Source organism: Lepus europaeus, chromosome 15 (genome assembly GCF_033115175.1).
Source record: "Lepus europaeus isolate LE1 chromosome 15, mLepTim1.pri, whole genome shotgun sequence".
Taxonomy (NCBI): Eukaryota; Metazoa; Chordata; class Mammalia; order Lagomorpha; family Leporidae; genus Lepus; species Lepus europaeus.
In genome coordinates, this window is record NC_084841.1 from 28,903,075 (window position 1) to 28,919,906 (window position 16,832).

The 16,832-nt window shown below is 40.4% G+C and overlaps 1 protein-coding gene across 2 annotated transcripts in view; it reads right to left on the bottom strand.

Moving 5' to 3' along the window:
• Positions 1-16,832, bottom strand: part of RANBP3L (RAN binding protein 3 like) — a 53,454-nt gene that overhangs the window by 16,223 nt on the left and 20,399 nt on the right. Inside the window, exons 2-7 of one of the 2 annotated variants that reach the window (XM_062211769.1) lie at positions 11,155-11,213; positions 9,616-9,655; positions 9,122-9,199; positions 6,905-6,979; positions 4,237-4,308; positions 3,615-3,754 (exon numbers count right to left, since the gene is read on the bottom strand). In XM_062211769.1, the coding sequence (XP_062067753.1) occupies positions 3,615-3,754; positions 4,237-4,308; positions 6,905-6,979; positions 9,122-9,199; positions 9,616-9,655; positions 11,155-11,213 (464 nt within the window). The remainder of the gene's footprint in view (positions 1-3,614; positions 3,755-4,236; positions 4,309-6,904; positions 6,980-9,121; positions 9,200-9,615; positions 9,656-11,154; positions 11,214-16,832) is intronic. The other variant, XM_062211770.1, reaches the window with a different exon arrangement.

Genomic DNA, 16,832 nt, shown 5'->3' on the forward strand with positions numbered 1-16,832 from the left:
TAGAATAAAAAAGGGAGAGAACGACCCAAAATGGGAAGTGGGATACACAGCAGACTGATAGAATGGCAGATGCCTTAAACAGCACTCTGGCCTCAGAATCAGCCCTTAAGGCATTTGGATCTGGCTAAAGAGCCCATGAGAGTATTTCAGGCATGGAAAGCCAAGACACTCTGGCAAAAAAAAAAAAAAAAAAAAAACAAAACAAAAAAAAAAAACAAAACCTAAATGAAAGATCTCTGGGAGTGAGATCCCAGTAGAAAGAATGGGCCATCAAAGGAGGAGGTACTTTTCTCTGAAGGGAGGAGAGAACTTCCACTTTGACTATGACCTTGTCTAAATAAGATCGATGTCAGCAAACTCAAGAGGCTTCCATAGCCTTGGAAACTCATGACTAGAGCCTAGGGAGATTTCTGACACCATAATCAAGAGTGTCAAATTGTTAAGTCAACAACAGGAGTCACTGTGTGCTTACTCCTCATGTGGGATCTCTGTCCTTAATGTGTTGTCCAATGTGAATTAATGCTATAACTAGTACTCAAACAGTTTTTACACTTTATGTTCTGTGTGGGTGCAAACTGATGAAATCTTTACTTAGTATATACTAAATTGATCTTCTGTATATAAAGAGAATTGAAAATGAATCTTGATGTGAATGGAATGGGAGAGGGAGCGGGAGATGGGAGGGGTGTGGGTGGGAGGGAAGTTATAGGGGGAAAAAGCCATTGTAATCCATAAACTGTACTTTGGAAAATTATATTTACTAAATAAAAGTGTTTATAATAAAAATAAATAAACAAATCTTTAAAAAAGTCAAAGGATATGCTCATGACTCAGTCACTCAAATGTTTTATTTCTCAGACAAAATGGTAGTTTTTACTCCTAGGTTGCCTGAAATAGGTTTTTTAGACGTGTGTGTGTGTGTGTGTAATGATTTATTTATCCATTTGAAAGTCAAAGTTACGCAAAGAAGGAGCGGCAGAGAGAGAGAGAGAGGTCTTCCATCTACTGGTTCACTCCTCAGTTGGCCACAACGGTCAGAGCTGTCCAGATCTGAAGTCAGGAGCCAGGAACTTCTCCCAGTTCTCCCACGTGGGTGCAGGGGCCCAAGGACTTGGGCCATCTTCTACTGCTTTCTCAGGCCATAGCAGAAAGTTGGATTGGAAGTGGAGCACCTGGGACATGAACCGGTGTCCATATGAGATGCCAGCACTGCAGGTGGCTGCTTTACCTTCTGTGCCACAGCATCAGCCCTAGACATATATTATTTAATTTCTTCATCGTGTGTGACTTGATTAATGAAATAATAAGTAATAATGTCTCTTGAATTTGACATAAAAATTATTAAGGAACATAAAAATAATGACTATAAAATTCCCCTGGGGATAATTTTCACCAGATCTGTAAATTACATGCATTGGTGAAAAATCCTTACATAGCACCTTACATGTACTTATGTCTTTAGTTTTCAGTTCTTCAAAGGTCATCATTACACAGAAAATTCAATAATGGGCTTACTCAATTGAGTTTTTCAGTCCTTAGAAATAAGACCTATTTGTTAGAACTTATAAATTAGTCAAGAAGAAACAATTGCAAACAAACACTTGAAATTTTCTCTTATGCTTTATCACTTAGGAACAAAATTCAACAAATACATAAATACATTTTACTTTTTAAATATGCAATGTAACATTTATAAAGTCATACCAAGAAAGAATTGTTGATGTACTTTGGATGTTACAACATGAAATAAAATATTTATATGTTCTTTATAGTATATGTCATTCCAAAATCAAATGCAATATGATGACTTTTTTAAATTAGCACATAATGCTCTTTCTTACATAATTTAAAGTTAATTAAATAGCATGTATCATTTCTTAAATCAATAAAATAATTTATATAATGTGATGATGACTAATAGATTATATTGAAACTGAAAGTTTTAATAATGTACTTATCTAAAATTGAAGCCATGTTTTATTTTAAAAATCATTTACATACCATACATAAACAATAGCTTTTTTTTAATTCATAATACTGGGATGAGCATTTGACGTAGTGGCTAAGGTACTGTTTAGGATGCTCTCACCCTATTTCAGAATTCCTATTTGCCTCCTGGCTCTGCTTCCAATCCCAGCATCCTGATAATGCACATTGTGGGAGGCAGCAGAGACGGCTTGAGTAATTGCCACCCTCTTGAGAGACCTGGACTGAGTTTTTGACTCCCAGCTTCACCCTTGCCCAGCCCTGGCCATTGCAAGTGTTTAGGGAGTGAACCACCAGATAGAACCTGTGTGTGTATTTGTGTGTGTGTATGTATGTGTGTGTGTGTGTGTATTGGTATGCCTATCTGACTTCTGTCTCTCATCTCTATCTCACAAATAGATAAATAAATAAAAATGTTAAATTCATAATGTCTCACAAAATCATATCTCACAAAGAAAAGTGTTTGAAAATATAAAAATGTTGACAAATGCTGACTTTACTTTTAACTCCTTTATTTTGCTGACAAAAAGATAATATTGGGTGCTTTGTCCCCCAAAAATATAGATAGTGGCAGAGTTAGGACTACTTAGGACTAGTACCCACCTGGCTTTTTTCATTGAATGAAATGGCTGGTAGTGTTTACACTTCCATGGAGGGTGGGGGGAACCAAGCAAAGATATGGACTAACCCTAAATAGCTGAAAACAAATAATCAATGGAATAACTCCGAATTGCAGCCTTCTTATCTTGCGTTCTATTATCAGCTAAAGCTGTAGAAACAGAATATCCTCCAACCCATATTTGCACGACCTGAACACATTAATGTCTGCTAAGAAAGGCCTCCAGTGAGTGATTCAGCCACTGTAGCAGTTGGAAGAGAAAATTCCTATCTGTCTCTGCAGGCTGCCCGGGCCTTGTGCCACACTGCCGTAAGTAGTTTCTTTGCTCCTGTTATTTGTAAAGATGCCTCTAGAGTGGATTCTACTGGCAGCACAGTGATTAACTATGATGTTAACCAGCTGGGTATGCAGAAAATCTCTATCCCTTCTTTGGCTGCTGACTCCAGTTCCCACCTGCCTCACTGCTCTGCAACAAGACCCTCCAGGTTACCACTGCCCTGGTGCTCAGGTTTACAGTTTGGCTCCAGGACAATATTATGTATTTGCTTTTAAAAATTTATTTGAGAGACAAGAAGAGAGTGGATTCCCATTCACTGGTTCACTCTGCAAATGCTCATATGGCAGAGGACTGTGACCCAGGAACTCAATCCAAGTCCAGGTCTTCCTTTTGGGTAGCAGGAGCCCAACTACTTGAGCCGTCTCCTGCTGCCTCCCAGCATGTAGATTATTAGCAGGAGTCTGGAGTCAGGAGCCAGGTCTCAAAACAATGCACTTCAACATGGAATGCAAGCATCCTAACCACCTTGCCGAATGCATGCCTCTACTACAAATGTAGTAAGATTACCAACACCATTTTGTATCCAGCCTGAATGTTTCTCAAGCCTGGCTGCTGCTTCAGCAACAAAGCCAAGCTCACACAGCCCCCAACTCTGGTTGCAGGGTCTCAAAACAACATATGCAAAGAAGGATATGCGTTTGAGATCAATCCGACCAGTGGACATGTACTTACCCTATGCTTTATTTTTTCTGTCATCTTGCTGGATTCCAATGTGTTGTGCTCAAATGACTTTCTTGCTTTTTCATAGATTTGAGATTGAGGTGGCTGCAAAATAGCAGGTCTTAGAACATGTTCAGAATGTTTCACGGTACCTTAAAATAATAGAATAAAAAGATAAATATATTTTTAGTGAAATAGTCTTTCTTCCCTGTTCTTTTTTTAACTTCATTTCTAAAGTAGTGATGAGGTGGGGGACTAATGTTAACTAATTAAAGACAAAATAACCAGTGAATTGCTTACTTCTCATTCCCTACCTAGATTTTTCCCAATAAGTACTCATTTTGATCATGGGAACTGGCTTACCAAATATTTTTATTACTCATGTTTTGTTACTCTGCCCTACTTCCATATACCTAATACACACACACACACACACATATATATAAATATATATGAAGGATTTTTAAAATTTCATATAAAATTCATGTTATAAAAATTATTTGTGGATTTCAACATGTTTTACAGCAAAATAAACTTATCTTTTAATTTCATTTTTCCATGAACTTTTTCTATCACTCTCATAGATGACAAAAAGTAAAATTTTTTTGTGGTTCTTTAAGTAGAAATTACAAACCTTGTTCTTCACTGTTCATATCAATATTCCTTTTCACAAGAGTTGATTTCATAAAAATATTGTTTTCCTTCACTGTAAGAAAGAATTTTTAAAATGTGAGAGTGAACATTGAAGGTTTGACAGTACTGTTCTGAAGTGACCAGTAGGTGTCGCTGTTGGCACTAACAGTACTCGGCCATGCCCTTTAGTGCACTGGTTTGGTTAAAAATGGGATTGCCACATGAGTTTTGCTAGCTGATTCTGTTTATTCTCAGAAATATAAGTGAAAATTAGGTCACTGACAGCAAATTCTTTAGAATCATGAAAGATTGTACTGTGAGAAATTCTACAGATAATAAAAGCTGAATTGATACTGGACCTTCTATGCTTTAAAATTTATGGAGTATTATAAAACCATTAACTAAGTCTGTGCCCCATCACCCCCATTCTTTAACAAAACTTGAACAGAGGAATAAAGAAGACCTTATGCTGCGTTATTTTTCTATATCATGTGGTAGGGTAAGCCTGCAGTGGTGACTACAAGTAAGGATAGAATTTCTATACATTTTCAAAAGATCTCCTGGTGATTGCAAATTGCATAAACCACAGCCTTTGGGCATTTAATTAAGAGACAAAAAAAAAGTAAGAATTGTTCCCACAAAGAAGTGTTCCAAGTATTATAAACGCCCAGGTAGGATTGCTTCTCTAATTCAAATTTAAATTTAATGATTATTGCAGTCTTTATTAATGAAAACCAGGAATAGACCATAGAAAGCTGTACAATTTTTCACCTGTCCTGCAAACACTGACATTATGCTCAAAATAACATAAAATGGTACTTGCTGCTATCTATGTTTCTTTATTTGTTTTTCTTTCTATGTGTGTCTGATTTATAAAATGACTCAGGAGCACGAATTTGGCAAAGCAGTTAAGACACTGGCTAATACACCTGCATCCCATTATCAGAGTACTTGGGTTGGAGTTCCATATTCCTACTAATGGGAACTCAGAGAGGCAGTAAGTAATGGTTCAGGTGGTTGGATCCCTGCCACCCATGTGGGAGACCTGAATTGAATTTCTAGTTTCAGCCTGGCCCAGCCCCAGCCATGGCCAACATTTAGGTAATTAGCCCGCAGATGGGAGATTTTTCTCTTTCCCTCTCTCTCTTTTAGCCTTTCAAATAATTTCTTAATTGAAATAAATAAAAGTATCTATCTACATAACTTAAGGCCACCTCTTTGCTTTATACACAAGTACAATAAAACAAAACAAAACACTTTTTGGGCCAGCACTGTGGCTCACTTGGCTAATCCTCTGCCTGGGGCGCCAGCACCCCGGGTTCTAGTCCCGGTTGGGGCGCCGGGTACTAGTCCCGGTTGCTCCTCTTCCAATCCAGCTCTCTGCTGTGGCCCAGGAGGGCAGTGGAGGATGGTCCAAGTGCTTCGGTCCCTGCACCAGCATGGAAGACTGGGAGGAGGCGCCCGGCTTCAGATCGGCCCAGCACCGGCCATGGTGGCCATTAGGGGAGTGAACCAACGGAAGTAAGACCTTTCTCTCTGTCTCTCTCTCACTGTCTATTACTCTCTCTCTGTCTCTCTCTCTCTCTCACTGTCTAACCTGCCTGTCAAAAAAAAAAAAAACACTTTTTGGCTCTGAATGTAGAACTCTTATTTCTCTTACTATCTATAGCTTGTCAGTCCATTCAGAAGAGACATATTGGTCTAGGAAGCATCTCTTCTGCACTTGACAGGTGACTGACCTACTGTTGCTCAGTCATATTTGGAATTATTGATAAGAATAGGGATTAATTATTTTGAAAACTCCATAGTCTCTGAGTAGAGGAGGACCAAAAAAGTGAACAATTTGTATTTGTTTCTTTCTTAGTGATAAACTTAACTTGGAAAAAATCAGATGGTTGTTCAACGGAAATAAAAACACTCACAAACAGAAATCATTATTTTAATGTGGGGAACCAACCACTTCAAATATTTTGATAAAACAGTTTTGCTTAGAAAAGCATTGCAAATTTAAAATAAAAAGAAGTAATATTTTCATTAGTTATAAGCTCTAATGGAATCATATTCTAAACTTTATAATGTGAATCTAAAGCATAGTCATATATTTTGAATACTAAATATGAGGGTACTTCAAACAGTTCATAGAAAAAACTGAATTGAAAGGTAAGCTATTCTACTGAAAAAATTTCTTGTCACCTATGCATAATTTTTTCAAACCACACATTTTTTATGAACTCTTTGGAGACACCTCATTGTGCATGCATTTCAAAACATATTTGCACCAAAATAAATTTACCTTTTAATTCAATTTTCTATGAATTATTGAGGCACCTTTATGTATTATAAAGTATATGGTAATAATAAGTAAAATAAAGAAAGCTGTCTTTATTTTATGCGGATGCCTCATATAAAATAATACTATCATAAACATGAAATTCTAAAATAATTGATACGCTCAAACTTTCTACTAAAAATAAAGACATGTGCTGTCTGGATTTGTGGAGGTAGAATTCACAAGGTATTCTTCCATGCATACTTTACTGAGCCCTCTATTTGATTTGCTGCCTTAAAGTTAGCATTTCATGATAATTGAGATAGAAGATTCATTGTTAAAATGAGTGATTTTGAGAAGTCAGGGTGTCAGGCTTGAGGTTGTAGAAGCACTTTATTACCTGGCCCAGAAGTGGGGAAGGTTGGGAGGCCAGTGAAGGATGAAGATCTCATTCGCTTCTGAGACAAGGTTGACACTAAAAGCAGATTGCAGGCTAATGTCATTAAGGATGTGGGGGTTTTGTTGATTTTTATTGGGATTTTTGCTGTTTGCAAAAATGTTTATATCACTAATTTAGGAAAAATTTTGTATTGTTATCAATAAAAATAAAAGAGTGCATCTGGTGAGGATTATAAATTAAATTTTATTCAATTACCAAATATTTTTGGGGATGGGCATTAGGCCTGGCAGTTAGAACACCAGTTAAGACACACATGTCCTATGTGGAGTTTCCCGGTTTCGATGCCTGGCTGGCCTCTGACTGAATTCCCACCCGTGTAGACTCAGGGAGACAGTGATGATGGCTCAAGTGGTTGGGTTCATGCTACCCCCATGGGAGACATAGGAGATCTAGATTGAGTTCCCAGCTCTCTGCTTCCTCTGCCTTTGCAGACATTTGGGGAGTAAATCAGTAGATCAGAGTCCCGTGCCTCTCAAATAAATAAATAAATAAATATTTCCTGAGGGCTCACCATGTGTAAGAAACTCTATCAAGCGTGAAGATGACTTCACACAACTCACAGTGGAGAAGAAAGACATAGGCATGAATAGTTGCATTACAAAAGGCAATATGACCCATATAAAAGGAATTTGGAGTGCTTTGAATATGGAAAAGAGGCAAACTAAGTTATTGATGAACTCACAGTACAATATATAAAATTCTTTTTTAAAAGTCAGGCATCCATTTGCTTAAGTAGCTGGTCACTTTAAATTGGCTTTCCCAGGGTCATAGCTGTTAAAGCAGCCACCTGCAGTGTAGGCATCCCATATGGACTGCTCCACTTCCTATCCAGTTCCCTGCAAATGCACCTGGGGAAGCAGCAGAAAATGGCCCAAGTACTTGGGCTCCTGCACCCACATGTGAGACCTGGAAGAAGCTCCTGGCTCCTAGCTTCAGACTTGCCCAGGTCTGGCTGTTGAGGCCATTTGAGGACTGAATCAGCAAATGGAATGGAAGATATCTCTGTCTGTCTGTCTCTCTCTCTCTCTCTCTCTCTGTAACTCTGTCTTTCAAGTAAATAAATAAATTTTGTTTTAAGAAAGTGTCCCAGGGCCAGCACTATGGCATAGCAGGTAAAGCAACCGTTTTCAGTGCCGGCATCCCATAGGGGCGCCGGTTCGAGTCCCAGTTGCTCTACTTCCGATCCAGCTCTCTGCTGTGGCCTGGGAAAGCAGTAGAAGATGGCCCAAGTGCTTGGGCCCCTGCACCCACATGGGAGGCCAGGAAGAAGCTCCTGGCTCCTGGCTTCAGATCGGCGCAGCTCCGGTCATTGCAGCCAATTGGAGAGTGAACCAGTGGATGGAAATCCTCTCTCTCTCTCTCTCTCTCTCTCTCTCTCTCTCTCTGCCTCTCCCTCTCTCTCTGTAACTCTGAATTTCAAGTAAAATAAATAAAAATGTTTTTAAAAAAGCGTCCCTAATAGGCCGGCGCCGCGGCTCAGTAGGCTAATCCTCCTCCTTGCGGCGCTGGCACACCGGGTTCTAGTCCCGGTCGGGGCACCGATCCTATCCCGGTTGCCCCTCTTCCAGGCCAGCTCTCTGCTGTGGCCCGGGAGTGCAGTGGAGGATGGCCCAAGTGCTTGGGCCCTGCACCCCATGGGAGACCAGGAGAAGCACCTGGCTCCTGCCATCGGAACAGCGCGGTGCGCCGGCCGCAACGCGCCTACCGCAGCGGCCATTGGAGGGTGAACCAACGGCAAAAAGGAAGACCTTTCTCTCTGTCTCCCTCTACTGTCCACTCTGCCTGTCAAAAAAAAAAAAAAGTGTCCCTAATAACAAAGTTAATACACACTTAATGCAGAAACTTTGGAAATAGCAAAAAAGAAAGTGGTAGTAAGGGTGGGGATCATCAAGTCATTGGAATGCCATTGCTGAGGATAACCACTAACGTTGCCGCTTATGTCTTGTCAGTATTTTTTCCCAATACTGATAAAGTGTATTTTCAAATACTGACTCACTGTACAATCTATTTTATATATTATATAACACATTACATGACATATTATAAACATTCTCCAATGAGTAGACTTTTAGTGTTACCATTTTGGAAAGTTTCTTAGTAACTTTACATTCAGAATAGCTGTAACAGTGAACAGTCAACAGTCAAGGCTACACCTACCTCCCTGGGCCTGAGCATCTGCAGTGTGCAGGGTGAAAGACGAAGATCGTACACGCTTTCTTGAATGATCATTACATTCTGAAAGGCAATAAGAAGGGTAAAATTGCTTGCAATAGCAAATTATCCACACTCCATAACATGAGAGGCTAAACAGAATTTCCTTTTGTCTACCTAGGTCATCATTTGATGATGTGTTAAGTCCTGAAGTACAGTTTTAAATATTGGTATTAATAGGTTGGTGATCAAAACCTGTAGGCCTGTATGTGGCATGAAACAATTGAAACAAGTAACTTCAGCAAGAAATTGTATACTTAGTCTGAGGTTTTACAAAGAAGGTCTTTGGTAGATTAGTGGACAGGTGGTGGAAACTCATGGACAGTTAGTCCTCTCTGTTCTCAGGGACTTGCATGCCAGAAAAACAGGCCACAGTGTTCGTCCCTGCTTGTTTTCTTTGGATGATGATGGATTTTGAAATACAAAACGTAAATAGTTACCGTGTTCTGCTGCTTCATACAAGGTGTCTTCGGCTGGTCTCTGAAAGGACATAAAGTTGCCCATGAGAGCGGAGTATTTGCTGTTTTAGTGTCAGCTTTCCACCCTGCCACTTGAGAAGATAATTCCCAGAACCAGGGCCAGGGAGCCCCTCCAAGGCAAGGCAGCTCACCTTTATTCCCCAGCCAACGAGTCAAGAAATAGCCAAATCAAGCCATTGGTTTTCTTTTCTTTTCTTTTCTTTTTTTTTAATCTTTTTTAAATTTTTGACAGGCAGAGTGGACAGAGAGAGAGAGAGAGACAGAGAGAAAGGTCTTCCTTTGCCATTGGTTCACCCTCCAATGGCCGCCGCGGCCGGCTCGCTGCTGCCGGCGCACCGCGCTGATCTGAAGGCAGGAGCCAGGTGCTTCTCCTGGTCTCCCATGCGGGTGCAGGGCCCAAGGACTTGGGCCACAGCAGAGAGCTGGCCTGGAAAAGGAGCAACCGGAACAGAATCTGACGCCCCGACCAGGACTAGAACCCGGTGTGCTGGCGCCACAGGCGGAGGATTAGCCTATTGAGCCAGGGAGCCAGCCGCCATTGGTTTTCTATTTCAATGACAATAGAACATTTGTGGGAATTTTTTTAAAATGCAGATTTTGAGGGCAGGTGTTGTGGCTAAGGAGATTCAGCCTTCTGCTTGGGAGACCCACATTGCATATTGGACTGCCAGTTCAAGTCCTGGCTGTTCTGCTTCCAGTCCAGCTTCCTGCTAATGCACCTGGGAAGGCAACAGAGGATGGCTAGAGGGCAAGGGACCCTGCATGGGTAGAATTCTGGGCTCCTGGCTTTAGTCTGGTCCAGGTCTGGTTGTCATGAGCATTGTCTTTTTCTCTGTGTCACTCTGCCTTTCAAATAAATCTTTCAACATATGGATTTTGAGGCCCTTTCAAGATTCTGAAGTGTTTATTCTGGGGTAGGGCCCAGGAATCTGATCTTTTTTAACAAGGGCTTAGAGGTTGAGTTTCTCTTTAATTTGTTTTATGGGTAGTAGAGTAAATGACCTGCATAAGTAAGAATGAATATCAAGAACATAATAATTAGCTAAAGTGAGAATGCTACTAATTTTATTGTTTGTCTTTCGAAGTAGATCATTTTAGTATGATGCTGAAAAACAGATGTGGGCCATAAGAGCCCTTTTAAGTCAAGAATCAACAGCTTAGGGTTTATTTTATACCCAGCTGTAGACTAGGCTAGTCTTGGGGACCCAGGAGGAGCTGGAGCCCTCTTGATCTCTTTAGGTTCTTCCCCTTTTCAAGTCACTCCAAATATGCAAATATTATTTTAGTAAAAATACCAAATTATCCAGAGCTTTAAGATAAGACCTTTTGTTTCCCATTTCAATTGAATTATTGTCCATAAATCTCAACTGTATAAAGGTTCTACTCTACTAGGGAGGAACAAGATAAACCTTTGCTGCAGTGACATCTTTCAGTATAGCTAGCTTCTTGAAATGTATCTTCTTTTGTCAGAATCAAACTAACAAAATAGTTTAACCTTACCTTAAAAGTTTGTTCTTCCTTTTCAAAAATAAATACTGGTTGAGCAATGACAGATTTTTCTGTAAGAGAAATAGCAGACAAGAAATCAAAGCTTATACTGGTATTTCTAACACTAAGAGAAAGCACCAAAAATGTCTTCATATTAGAAGAAAATTTTTATTTGTATTTTCCATGCCTTTTGGTAAAATGCAAATTATTTTACTTGTATTCTACATAATGCATATTTGTGAATAATTTAACAGTTAGGTATAGAAATAAATGTTTGGGTCCCAGTGCTGTAGCATAGTAGGTTAAGCCTCTGCTGGTGGCATAGGCACCCCATAATGGTGCCAGTTCAAGCCCTGGCTGCTCCACTTCTGATCCAGCTCTCTGTTAATGGCCTGGGAAAGCAGTAGAAGATGGCCCAAGTGCTTGGGCTCCTGCACCCACATGGGAGGCCAGGAAGAAGCTCCTGGCTTCTGGCTTCAGATCCGTCCAGCTCCAGCAGTTGCAACCATTTGGGGAATGAACCAGCAGATGGAAGATCTTTCTCTCTGTCTCTCCCTCTCTCTATCTGTAACTCTGCCTCTCAAGTAAATAAATTCATCTTTAAAGAAAATAAATGTTTGGAGAAAGTGATAGTAGTCGGCTTTCATAAACAGGCAATCCCATTAAAAGAACATTCATTAAGTGTTTAAGGAAAATAAAGTATAAGCACTTGCCTTTAGACTATTTTCAGGACACAGTGATTAACATCTTTAAAAATAAGAATTTTTAGATTGGGCATTTGGTGCAGTGGTTAAGAAGCTGCATGGGACACACATGTTCAATATCAGAGTTCCTAGGTTCAAGTCCAGGCCTTGCTTCTACTTCCAAGCTTTTTGCTAATGTGCACCCTGGCTCAAGTGCTTGAGACCCACATGAAAGATGTGGATGGAGTTCCAGGCTCCTGGCTTCAATCTGGCACAGCCCTGGCTGTTCCTGGCATTTGGGGAGTGAAACTAGTAGACAGAAAATATCTCTATGTTTCTTTTTCTCTTCGTCTTTCAAGTGAAATTAAAACCAATCAATAAATAACTTTTTAAGCATAAAAATATTGAGTAAAACAAATCTCATCTGAGAATAGTACTTCTAAATGATTTTAATCTTAAAATGCAAATGGTATAGGTGTACTTCATTCCATTCTTAAAATTATCCAAGTGGAATTCATATTTCCTTCACTCCAATAATCATGTACGAAACTATATTTTCAATATTTAAAGATAGGTCTTACACAATATTGCAAAGTAGATAAAATTCGTTTTCAACCCTGCCAGCCTTATTATCATTTCATATTTTCCTATCTTAGGAAAGCCAATAGATACACTTCGATGATTACAGCTTTAAATATCAGCACTCCAGAATTCTTTTTTTTTTTTTTTCTTGACAGGCAGAGTTAGACAGTGAGAGAGAGAGTGAGAGAGATAGAGAGAAAGGTCTTCCTTTTCTGTTGGTTCACCTCCCAAGTGGCCACTACAGCCAGCGTGTTGCGGCCAACGTGCTGCACTGATCCGAAGCCAGTAGCCAGGTACTTCCTCCTGGTCTCCCATGTGGTGCAGGGCCCGAGGACTTGGGCCATCCTCCACTGCACTCCCGGGCCACAGCAGAGAGCTGGACTGGAAGAGGAGCAACCAGGACAGAATCCAGTGCCCCGACCGGGACCAGAACCCGGGGTGCCGGCGCCGCAGGCGGAGGATTAGCCTAGTGAGCCACAGCGCCGGCCTCCAGAATTCTTAAGTACTGATTCTGGGGGCAGTTATAACTTGGGCTCTGGAGTTAGATAAGCGTGTGTTCACATATAAGTTCCACCACTAATTGGCAATGTACTTTTGAGAAATGTAACGTAACTGTACCTTGGTTTCCTCATGTGAACAAAAATGAAGATTATAACAATATTTAGCTCATAGAGTTTATGCGAAGATTAAATGAATTTTTAAGATATAATTAGATTTTAATAAGACAAAACAAAAGCCTTGAAAATAGATAGTAAATACATGGCATAACACCAATTTCCATTCTAAAACTCATAGCTGACATTGCTAACTGGTAACACATTCCTGATGAGTCCACATAAGACCTCAGAACTTTTCTCATTATAGCATCCATTACCAATGCATTGTTTTGACATCAAATGAGGTAAGTTGCTATCCCTGAACTGAATAAATAAATTATAGCTGAGGAATTTCAGGAAACTACCAGTTACATTTTTTATGTACCAGAAAGGTCTTCTCCAATTCCCCACCACCTTATCCCCTAAGAGAACATCATACACTCTGCCATATTATCCTTGGTGAATCTCCTGCGGCCATGAGAACCTGGGTGCTTCTCCAGTGAGATTAAGATACTATTCCATTTTTATGCAAGCTCTTACCAGACCATCTCCCCTTAGAGTCAAGTGAGCCCAGCAGAAAATGCTCAGTAACAAATTGACATTCTCATCCATAGGAAACTACTTTTAGTTCTATAATTTTTTCTCAGAACAAACTCCTTTTGCATCATTTATGTTAGATTTAAGCAGTGAGATTCCTAGTGACTTTTGAAAATAAACAGTTTTGGTGAACATGTAGTGGGAATACTAATGAATTAGAATAATAAATGAGGCTCTTTTGAATGAGTCTTAAGACAGCCATCCTTAAAATAACATGATTTGGCCAAAACCCAGACAAATAACATCTTGACTTTCCTTATGTCAAAACATACAGCTAGGAGCCGATGCTGTGGCATTGGAGATAAAGCCCTGCTTGCGGCTACGGGATCTCATATAGGCACCAGTTCCAGACCCAGCTGCTCCACTTCTTATCCAGCTCCTTGCTAATGTACCCACATGGGAGACCTGGAAGAGGCTCCTGGCTCCTGACTTCAAATCATCCAAACTCTGGCCGTTGCGGCCATTTTGGGAGTGAACTAACAGATGGAAGATCTCTCTCTGTGTCTCTCTCTCTTTGTAACTCTGCCTTTCAAATAAAATAAATAAATATTTTTTAAAATACAGCTAAAAATATACAAAAGATATTGTCAATGGCAGTATTAAGGTGGAAATCAAAAAGGATACTTGCGGCTTGGAGGGCATACAGTCAACTCAGAAAGTGTCCCTTATTCATTGATTCAACAAATATGTATCAAGCATGCATCCCTTTTGTGTAAACACTGATAGGAGATAGGAATACATGATCTGATTGAAGGTGTGTTAATGTCTGTGCAGCCACTTTCTCTTCTCGACACTGCCCAGCACATTATTGAGAAAGCAGATAATGTCCATACCTCCTTCTCCACTAGATCCTCTTCCATTCTCCCAAGTAATTCTCTTGACTCCAAGGACAGAGTCAAAAGTAAGCACTTGTCAAGCCTTGTTCTTACCTGATCCAGTAGGAGAATTTGAAAGTAAAAACAAAATCCTTAAGATTATATGTTTTGGGGCCGGCACTGTTGTGTAGTGGGTAAAGCTGCTGCCTGCAGTGCCTGCATCCCATTTGGGCACCAGTTCTCATCCCAGCAGCTCCTCTTCCAATCCAGATCCCTGCTAATGTATCTGGGAAAGCAATAGAAGACAACTCACGTCCTTGGGCCCCTGCACCTGCGTGGGAGACCCGGAAGAAGCTCCTGGCTTCTGGCTTCGGATCAGCTCAGTTCCCCATTGCAGCAAATTGGGGAGTGAACCAGCGGATCGAAGACCTCTCTCTCTCTCTCTCTCTCTCTCTCTCTCTGACTCTCCTTCTCTCTCTGTGTGACTCTGACTTTCAAATAAATAAATCTTCTTTTAAAAAATTATGTGTTAAAACTTAGTCTTTTTTCTTTCTAATACATTCATTAAACCATTTATTCAAAAGTATTTATGGAGAGATGACTATGTATAAGACATTTTGCAAGATATTGTGGATAAAGCAGTAAAGCGAATAAATGTAGTCCTTGCCCTTATTCAGTGTTTATTGGGAGTGAAAGAGACCTGGACAATGGCACAATTATTTAACTTCTGTTGGGATGAGAGTTACAAAAGACAAGTGCCAACTTCTCAGCAAGTGACCAACAGTGAAACTTTTTGGTCTCTGAGGTCAGGATTTCAGGTTTCCCAGGAGACGTGACATCCAGGCAAGTGTGAAGAGAAAAGTATTCCAAGCAGAGAGAAAAACAAGAGTCTCCAATGAAGGAGGAAGCTTGGGAAATTCCAATAATAAAAGGGTCCAGTGTGGCTGACATCTATCAGAAGAGAGGATGCATGGTAGGAAACGGGGCTAAAGATGAAGTTTGAGCTTTGCAAAGCCTTGACGTTCTGCTAAGGGGTTTGTTTTCAACCCAAGAAACTTAAGAAGCTGTGAGGGGTTTAGGAAAGGGAGCTGTGTGCTCTGATAGGCTTTTTTTTCCCCTCAGGGATCACCCTGCCACAGGGATCAGCCTGTCCATTGCTCTTATCCATCACTTTGTCTAACTCAATCATTTCCATCCTGTTGTGAGTTGAATACAGTCTCCACCACTTATGGATGAGGAAATGAAGGCTCAGTCAGCGATGCTCAAAGTTATGCCCTACAAGTGCCAAAGCCTTGAATTACACTCAAGCCTCCTTCCCCCAAACTATGAATCTCAACTCCCATGCATCACACTAGCATACCACATACGGCTCTCCTGGCACACCTCACGTTCTACGTGTATAAAACATTGAATTCAGCACCATGCCAAGGAAAAATCAGTATAAATTAATGCCACTTTGGCATTCTCAACTTTATCAAAATTGTATAGAAGTACCATACACAGGTACTTCTATACATCCCCAAGCAGAACTTACACAATGATAAAGATTTTTTAATTAGACAAGAAAAGCTGAAGAAAAATAATAGCAACAAATTCTGAGAGCTGGGAAGGAAAGTGGAAGGATAAGAAGTAACTGATTAAGCAGAGCAGGGAACCTGAACTGCAAGCATTAGTTAGCAGCATAGATGCTAGAAAGCAAAGTGGTTTAAACCCCTACAGAAAAACCAAAAGTCCAGTACCACTAATGATTTCTGGAAGTGGAGATAAAGTCTGGCTGGAAAAGGGAAAATGTTTTATCTGTACAGCAGCAAGGAAGACAGGAAGGAGACTACTGGTTTTCCAGAAAATCCTTGTAGAAGCACATAGTATGTATAATGTTGAAAAAAATAATTCCTTGTCTACCATGGTGTTAGCCACCCATAATTAAAGCACAAACCTCATGACATGTTATTGACTTACATGGTCTTTTTTTTTTTTTTTTTTTTTTGGACAGGCAGAGTGGACAGTGAGAGAGAGAGAGAGACAGAGAGAAAGGTCTTCCTTTGCCGTTGGTTCACTCTCCAATGGTTGCTGCAGCTGGTGCACCGTGCTGATCCGAAGCCAGGAGCCAGGTGCTTCTCCTGATATCCCATGCAGGTACAGGGCCCAAGCACTTGGGCCATCCTCCACTGCACTCCCGGGCCACAGCAGAGAGCTGGACTGGAAGAGGAGCAACCGGGACAGAATCCGGCGCCCCAACTGGGACTGGAACCCGGTGGGACTAGAACACAGGTGGAGGATTAGCCTATTGAGCTGTGGCACTGGCCAACTTACATAATCTAACAAACCTCCAATCTCTCTCTCTCTCTCTCTCTCTCTCTCTCTATATATATATATATATATATATATATATATATATATATTTAGTTTTTAAGGAT